Here is a 9,316-nt window from a genome sequence, read left to right as displayed (position 1 = left end):
GAGGCGGTCAGGGAGGGGTCCGAGTCCTCCCCACGCGAAGACCAGGATGCGCTGCGGTCTGACATCCTTCCTCCCTCCTTGGCGGCCTCTGCTCGCGACGCATTAGCCTGTAATGAAACTTGGGATGTTTTTGTTAGTGACTGGAGGAAACGTGACCACATTTCTGACAACATCGTGTAGTATTAGGAGCTCTTTATATGTACTGCCTAGATCCAAACCCCATCAATCGCTTACTGCTTCCCGATCCTCTCTTCAAATCACTCAACTTCAGCGTCTCGGTTTTATGTGTAAAATGGGGGAAATAATGGCACTCTGTCACATAAGGTGGTTGTGAGCATTAAGTGGGTTAGTATATTTACGTGCTTGTAATGGAGCGTGATAGCAAAAGTATGTAAGTACTGTTTGTGTGTTTGAACCCGGCATCTAAAAGAGCTGTGTCCCTCTCCTTCCTGTGTCCCCTTCGAAAATAATTGCCCAAGAATAAAAGGAAAAAATAAGATTTCTTTCTTTTTTGAGAGTAGGAACGGTTCTCTGCATAGCTTTTTATTTTTCTAAACCTTATTTGCAAAAGACTTAGTTGCACATCCTACACAAGAGAAAAGACAAGGCCGGAGTAATGATGATACTGAAAACTAAAACTGATATTTGGAGAGCCATGCAAAAAAAATGGCCAGCCTATACCTGTGCCAAAAAGATTTAACATAGCAGATTTGGGACTACTTTTCTTAGAAGGGCATGCCTGCTTTTTAAAGTGCCTTTATTTGGCACTGGGAACTTGGATTTTAGAGTTCCCACTTGGGAACAATGTAGTTGTTGCTTAACTATATCGTTTGTGCTGAAGTTATCAGTACCCATAAAAAACTGGGTTTTGTAGACTTCTTCATAGACATTGCACACACATTGCTGATATTCCATGACTGACAAAAATGATTCTTCATGTTTAGACATACTGCATATGTCTGAATCACTGGAAATTGACTCTTCATTGTCATGTTGTCAGTGTTTCTGCAAAAAAAAGCGTAGGTCTTTCTCAGAGGTTAGGTTGTTTCTTTTTATTCTGCCAACATTGTCTGTTTGCTAATGTTCATCTTTATCGAGAATTTATCTGTGCTTTTAGGGAAAAACTATGATCACTTTCGCATGGGTCATTTTTCTGGGTTCATATGGTTATGTCTATCTGTTTTCAGGACATCAAATGGAAATAGGTTTGTAAGTTTGTGGGTAGGAAGATAAAAGTTGCCATCTGATTATTGCTCTTTCAGTAAAGGAGAAGGCTAGATTATTTTTTGAGAAGTGGGGAGTTAGAGACTTGGGAGAATTAAAAAGATTTCAAGTGACTTGTGAGGAGTAGGTAAAGTAAGATTACCAGACAGTATAACAATGGGATGTCTTGGTTCATTTGAGATGATGATTATGAATGGGGTGACCCAGTCTTATCACAAGACTTTGTCCAACCTGTTTGGATACAGACATGGAGAAAGTAGTTACTAAGGCCATGTAGGATTGGGGCTTGACAAAGGGGTGATACGGTAGCAGCTAAGGCAGTGTACATATTTTCTGTTCTTTCTAGGTATGCATGATAAGACTGCATTCTGTACACATAAATACCATGTCTACTTGAAATTAAATGGCTTTGGCTAGTAAAATATGAGTAGGTGTGATGTATCACTTCTAGGTAAAGTTTTGAGAATCAGCATTCCTTTTGCCATGTCCCCTACTCTTTGTCCAGCTATAGTGATCATGGAAGCCTGAATACTAAAGGAGACTAGGAAACTAGCAAATTGGAAGAACTTATTGGCAGTTGTGATCAGAGAACAGAATATTTGAATTAGTGACTTTGTAAATTGGAGGTGTAGGGGTGGGTGAGGAAGATTATCAGCGAGAGAGCTGGTAGTTCGAGATTAAGTGGTCAGGGAACTTGTGACTTTATGCATTTCCAAAAAACACTGAAGCTATTCACTATTGAGGCTCAATTCATCACTGATAACCCTTGTCTTAGATAAATGACTACTAAAATGGTAAGCCTCAAAGCTCCCTTATGACTAAATCAATATTCAGAGTTTATTAATGAGAGATTCCCCCACTCATCAGTGAAAGTAAATGTAACCCCTATGAAAATTACAGTGTAACTTAGCCATAGAGCAGAATGATATTAAGTAACTCCAACAAAGACTCCAAAGTAGAGTTTCAAAAGCTTGAAACCTTTGAAATGTATTTCAAATCTTCAGAATTAACTTTTGAGTTTTATTAAATGTAAGAGATAGAGTTGTATATAATACTAGGAAGAGACAAATTTTCATTGTGGGACATTATGTAACCTTGTTGTTGAAAACATGGTCTGTGGACCCCCAGCAACATCTCAGGGGATTGTTACAAATAAATTTCAGGTCCTATGCCAGGCTTTCCGAATAAAAATCCACATTTTATTGAACTGATCAAGATGGTTGATACACACTGATCTGATTTCTTTAAAAAGTTGGCTAAGATGGGAGAGCAGTGGTCAATTAGAAAGCAGTAAAGAGATAATCAGTACAAAGTGCAAATCCTAATTGATCCTCATTAAAGAAAAAAACAGTATAGAAGACACTTGGATCAACTGAAGAAATTAAAAATATGCAATACTAGATGATATAAGCAAATTGTTAGTTTTCTTAAATGTGATAATGATGTGATTATATAGGAGAATGTCCTTATTAAGGGATTCCTACTGAAGTATCTAGGGTTGAAGTGTTACAATTTCTGCAAATTTCAAGTAGTTCAGAAAAAAAATAAGTATATATGTGTCTTTATACACATTGATATTTATATGAAACATGTGGCAAAGTGTTAAAGTTAAGAAATCTACATAGTAAATTGTAGAAGTTAAAATTTTTTCATACTAAAAAATGAGGGAAATGCTAATGTATTATCTAAAAGAAACTTAAAAATAAACTTTATTTATGAAAGTAAATTTAAATAAAATTTATTTTATTTAATGTTAGGTCAGGAAGAGTAGCTCTATTGTGCTTGGCACATGGCTTCCATTCCTGGTCCTTCATGGCTTTTCAACTCCTACTATCTTCTAGTTTGTGAAATAAAAGACACTGTAAGGAGGGCGAGTGACTCAGAAGTAGCACTAATTATTCATTGGATAGCATGTTTATGTATTAGTTGGTGAAAGTATAATATAATGTATCAATTTGTTTTAATAAAGATTTTTTCTTTCACTATTGGTTTACTAGACTAGTTAACACTGAAATCATTTTAGTTTTTATATGCATTAACTAAAAAAAATCAAAATAAAAAACACTGGTTTTGAGTATTAAAGTTTATTTCTTTGCCTTCAATGTTTCTAGTAAATAACAGATGCGGGTAAAGGAGCCAACCAAAGCTTTAGCTGAAAAAGCCAAAAGAAGTAAAAGGCCTACTATACCTCATGATGAAGACTCTTCAGATGACATTGCTGGTAAATTGTGATCTGTCTTCCTAAATAGTGTGTTATTTGTAATTAATAAATCCTTTGCTTTTTATTTTTATCATTTTCTTCATTTAAAATCAGCTTGTCTTGTTCCCTAAAACCCTGTTGTTTTTCTTTTTCTTTTGTTTTTTTTTTAACTTAGAATTGTCTTTTCTTTTTGGCTTCTCATTCATGGCCTGTTAAATCCAAGTCTCCCTGTCACCAAGGTGGACAGATGACCCTTGGAGCTGCTGACTGATTTTTAAACACCTTTAGTCTCAACTTTTTAATTTTTGTCTCTGAGAATTTTTCTGACTTTCTTGACAGTTCAGCTCTCCATTGAGATGCTTTCAATATATTATTTTCATTTTAAGTGTTTTTAACTTTGTTAGTGTCTTAGAATATTTTGCTTTAAGCCTTTTATTTTTGAGCTAATTATAAATGCACAGGAAGGTGCAGTGACATGAAGTCTCTGTCACCCTGCCTCTTCTGATTTAATGTCTTATGTTTGTAAGTAAAGTATAATATCAAAGCCAGGTAACTGACATCAGTACAGTCCTTACAGCTTATTCACATTTCACCAGCTATACAGCTCTAGGCATCTTATTACCTGTGTAGCTTTGTATGACTGTAATCAGTATACTTGACTGTACAATCAGCTTCCCAAGTTCTGCCTACTTATAGTCACACTCCCTACCCCCCCCCCCCCATTGTCCCTGTGGCCAGTGATCTGGTCTGCAGTGAGTTAAAATTGAGTTATTTTATTAATGTTTTATAAATGGAAGTGCAGTGAAATTGAGTCTTGCTTTTTGATTCTCTGCTATCTAATCATTTTATTTTTTTAAAAATAATATAATAGTTTATTTTTACATCATTTTGTGCCTTTTTCCATCTCAGTTGTAATCCCCGTGTAAATCATTTTATTTATTTTTTTTAAAGATTTATTTATTCATACAGAACTGGGGTACAGGCCAGAAATGTGGAGGGTGAGAGGATTCACCAGAGACAGAGTGCGGAGCAGAACAGGCAGATCAATGAAGTATACTGCTAAGGGGAGCAGCGGGTGGGTCAGGAGAGGTCTGCCGGGCCATGTGGATCTATCTCCTCCGGGACAGGCGGGATCAAACTCATGCAGAATCGGCTTAAGCTTCTTAGTGCTGTGCTTTAACTCCCTGCGCCACCAGGGAGGGCCCTAAATCATTTTATTTTAAAAAAGGTTTATTTATGCATACACGAGCTGGGGTATAGGTCAGAGTTGTGGTTGGCGGGGTGAGAAGATTCCCCAGAGACAGTGGGAGCAGAACAGGCAGATATACTGATATACACTGCTGAGGGGAACATAGGGCAGGTCAGGAGAGGTCTGCCACCCCACATAAGTCAGCTCTCTGGCTGGGGATCCAATTCATACTGATATCTTCATAGTGCTGAGACTTAACCCCTTGTGCCACCAGGGAGGCCCACTCTGGTTACAGCATTTAATGCTACTGACTTTTGTTTACTGAGATTAGTAATTTGTTTTAGCAAAGAAAATGTTCAAGTTTTGTTTTGTTTTGTTTTTCAGTAGGTTTCACTTGCCAACATGTAAGTCATGCTGTTAGTTTGAATCATGTGAAGAGAGCAACAACTGAGAACCTGTGGTCAGTTTGCTCAGAATGTTTAAAAGAAAGACGACTCTGTGATGGGCAGCCTGTGCTATCTTCTGATATTTGGTTGTGCCTCAAGTGTGGTTTTCAGGTGAGAAAAGCACTTTCTCTATATGAGTTTACCTTAAAATATATAGTACTTTAAAATACATAATAGTACAACTCCTTCTCAGAAGGAGTTGTACTATGGTAACGCAGGGAAAGTTATCCCATGTTGAGATGCAGTCTTTCCAAGACTGAACTTAGAAATGTTTATTAAGATAAAGTAAAAGATCGGTTATGTTTAAAAAGCCATCATATGTGATTATAAATACATTTCTGGATCTGCCATTACCTATTTGTATTTATTTAAAAAGTGGTTTTTTTTTTCTAAGAAAGTATTATTTTACCCAGTCTTCAAAATAATTTAGCTTAACAGCTTAGAAATGCTTGATAGCTAGAGCAAAGAAATTTTGATTTAAAAAAAAAGGATATGCTTTCTTTTAAAAATGAGAATCACAGAGGAAGTCCAAAGCTATGACCACTTCTGGGTTAGTTAATTCAAAGGGAAGAACTTTGGAATCTGAGATTTCTTCTGTTTTCCTGTTGGGTCTTAATTTCACAGTTCCAGTATTGCCAGGGATGTTTAATACATTATGTATCACACAACATTCCAAAAGACCAGGAAGAGGGCAAAAATTAGATCTCTTCTCTGTGTTCTTTTTAAAAAATATGTAATGTGTTGCCAGAAATATCCAGGAAACTGCCCTTCATGTTGCATTGACTAAAATTGAATTTCATTTCTTGAAATTTCTGTGACTGGCTTCAGTCTCACTAGTTTTCAGTCAGTCTGCAGTGTAGGTGTGCATGGTATTAAGTGTGTAAGGGGAAGGAGTGCAGTGCTGTGATCTTACTGGGCACAACGGCTGCAGTGACCCACCATAGACATGACAAAGAGTAGATAGCTTTTTAAATGATAGAGAAATTACTTGGCGCATGATAGTGTTAGGTAAATAGTATTTAACAAAAACCAAGTTAGTATCTTTGCAAGAAATTAAATTTAAGAAGAAAATAGTTTTTTGAAACTTTTCCCTCTTTCTTGAAATTATTAACAACTTTTTTAGTATCAACATAGTTGAGTATGTTTTAAGCTTTATTATTATTTTTTAACTTTTATTTACTTTGCATAAAAACTCTGGGGTACAGACCAGGTGCAGGGGTGAGGATTCAGCAAAGACAGAGTGGGAAGCAGAACAGGTGGATTTACTGAAATACACTGCCACGGGGTTCAGCAGGCAAGGCAGGAGAGGTCTGCCTGGCCATATGTGGGTCAGCTCTCTGTTGGGAGATCAAACTCAGACCTTAGCAGTTATAGTGCTGGGATTTAAACTGTAGGCCACCGGGCCCTGTTTTAAGCTTTTATTGCAAACAAACCTGTATGTAAATTATACAAATAGCATTCTGTTCATCTTTAGGGATGTGGTAAAAACTCAGAGAGCCAGCATTCATTGAAACACTTCAAGAGCTGGAAAACAGAGCCTCATTGTATTGTAATTAGTCTGAGCACATGGATTATATGGTAAGTTAAATTTTGTTAGTACTTAATGTCTCCTACCAGAAATATTTTTTCTTTGAACTTTGTCAGATAAAATATTTAAAGATGTTATCCACTCATGCTTTTCCAGTTTGATTACAACCTGTGGAATAATTTAAGAAAATTAACATTATTTATAAGCATATACTTTTTAAAAAAGATTTATTTATTTATTTAAAAAAAGCATATACTTTTTTTTTTTTTTTAAAGATTTATTTATTTGTGCATACAGAACTGGGGTACAGGCCAGAGGCTCAGGGGCGGTGAGAGGCTTCACCAGAGACAGAGTGGGGAACAGAACAGGCAGATCAATGAAGTACACTGCTGAGGGGAGCAGCAGGCGGGTCAGGAGAGGTCTGCCACGCCATGTGGTCACCTCCGGGGCAGGCGGGGATCAAACTCACGTGGAAGTGGCTTTAGCTTCTCAGTGCAGTGCTTTAACCCGCTGGGCCACCAGGGAGGGCCTCAGGTGATTGATTTTTAAGGAGTTTTCAATAAGACAAAGATTTTTAAGTTTTAAAAAATCTTTTTGTTTTTATTTCAGGATTCTAAGTATAATATAAGAATATTCTGACATAAGAAAAATCGTCATCCTATAATTTAATTCAGCTACAAGCACAGATGATGCTTGTTCCATTTGTGTTTTGACCCCAGGTACTGGGGACTATGAAGAAACAATAGCGGAGATGTAATGTGCAAACGACATTTTGGGGCTGAGGGAGGGGATGGTGCACTGGCACAGCTCTGTCAACATGTCTCTGCAGTCTAGTAGAGCAGAGGTGTCACATCACAGTTGTGTGGAGGGCTTGTTGACATAGCTGGCTGGGCCTTCGGCCTAGAGATCTGATTTCATTGGCATGGGGAAGGATTTGAGAATTTGGATTTTGAACAGATTATCAGGTGCTGATTATCTGGGTTCACAGTTTTTGAAGGTCACTGAAATAGAAAAAGGTGGTAGAGAATTAATTGAGTGGCACCTGGTAGAACAGGATTGTCTCAGTAAATCTGTGTTCAAACCTCTGTAGTAGCTTTTAGGAACATAATTATGGTGTGAATCACCATTTAATCTCAACAAAAGCCTTACCTAGCATAATAGTGTTAGTTTTAGTTTGACTTTTCACTTTATTTGTTTATTTTTCTTTCAAGGCTGTATAGAGTCACAAGGATAATGGATTACTAAGTTTTGTGATTGGATATGTTAGGTTTATTATATAATATTTTATTACAGTGAAAATGATTTATGTCACAAAGAAATAGTGTGTGAGAAAGCAATGTTGTAGGTTTGGTAATTCAGTCATCACTATGAAAATATTACTGGGGGATAGATTTAAGCTGCTTGACCAAATAATAATCTTTAGCACAGTGATTTCTTGCCTCTAACTTCACATCAGAATCTCACAGGTAGGATTTGAAAAAACAATAGGTGCTAGTAGTCCCCAGTAAGCTAGGGCTTTTGAATTTTAAAGTTTCATAGATAACTGATACCCTAAGAGGCACTGATTTAACACTCAAGATAACATTAATGGAGTGCTTTTAGAGCTCTCAAGTTTATTGGAAGGTTTAACATTTTCTCTGTAAACTGACATTACTGATTTGCCAGCCCTTTCGTTCCTCAGTTTGTCATCTGTAAAAAGCAAATGTAATTTTATAAAGCTATTTATTTTTAAAATGACAGTATTTTTATGACTATTATGAGGAATTAAAGCACAATGCATGTAGGACCTAGTACTTACTAAATGCTCTCTTAAGCCTTCTTTTTATTTCCCCTGGGAACAAGTGGAATTAAGTCTTCCTGAGCTGTATTTTTTCCTACATATTCACTGCCATCATTCACTGCCTTTTTTTTTTGTATTGTACTCTTTAAAGTTATATGTACCCTATAACATGTAAAGCTTAAATTGCTGTCAGTAACAATTTCTTGACATTTCAATATTTTACAAGTGAGGTGTTATATTTTTATTATTTTTTGTGATAAATATTGAATATTATATTGTAAACCTGGTAAGTGTAATACCGTTGTTTAAATTCTATGATGGCCTATTGGAAAAGATGGCTTGGGAATGTCTCCTGTGTCTCCTTCCCTTCATAGACTTACCTATGTCCCTATGTATTTCTGTGTACAAGTCATGTATACTCAATACCTATTTGACCAAAATTTATGTGCCATTTTGAAAGGGAACCCAAGCTTAACTTATAGGCATTGATCCCAGGGCCACTAATACTTATAGATAAGACGACTTTGACTATGCACAGTAGTGCTGGTATAACAGATTACACTTATGAAACACTTTTTAACACATATTATTTGATGATGAAGATAGAGGAAACAGGTAATGATAATCTTTATTAATATTGTCTGCACAAATGAGTAAACTAGGTGGAGGTAGTTTTCTGAAAAGGAATGTGCTTTTGAAAAATCTCTTCCATAATCCCTTCTCCCCAAATAAACCCCAAACAAAATAAAGCACCTATCTCTTGTAGTCTTACCCATCTTTGAAAGCAGAACCATCATCACTTAAGTTACCAAACTGGATGTCTGGCAAATATTCCCCCTCTCCCCTTTATCTTATTTTTTTATAGCCTTATAATAAAAGTAGAAAATGATATAATGAATTCCTCTATAGCCATCATTTTATTTACTTTGCATAAAAACTCTGGGGTACA

The 9,316-nt window shown here is 36.3% G+C and overlaps 1 protein-coding gene across 2 annotated transcripts in view; it reads left to right on the top strand.

Annotated features, from left to right (window-relative positions):
- Positions 1 to 9,316, top strand: part of USP45 (ubiquitin specific peptidase 45) — a 52,755-nt gene that overhangs the window by 291 nt on the left and 43,148 nt on the right. Inside the window, exons 2-4 of one of the 2 annotated variants that reach the window (XM_004673721.2) lie at positions 3,336 to 3,445; positions 4,998 to 5,170; positions 6,534 to 6,637. In XM_004673721.2, coding sequence (XP_004673778.1) covers positions 3,346 to 3,445; positions 4,998 to 5,170; positions 6,534 to 6,637 — 377 coding nt within the window. In that variant the 5' untranslated portion in view covers positions 3,336 to 3,345. The remainder of the gene's footprint in view (positions 1 to 3,335; positions 3,446 to 4,997; positions 5,171 to 6,533; positions 6,638 to 9,316) is intronic. The other variant, XM_012724273.1, reaches the window with a different exon arrangement.

The sequence above is a fragment of the Condylura cristata genome, unplaced genomic scaffold, assembly GCF_000260355.1.
Source record: "Condylura cristata isolate star-nosed mole 26May11 unplaced genomic scaffold, ConCri1.0 scaffold00001, whole genome shotgun sequence".
Taxonomy (NCBI): Eukaryota; Metazoa; Chordata; class Mammalia; order Eulipotyphla; family Talpidae; genus Condylura; species Condylura cristata.
The sequence above is the reverse complement of the archived record's forward strand: the minus strand, read 5'-3'. Positions and strand labels throughout refer to the sequence as shown.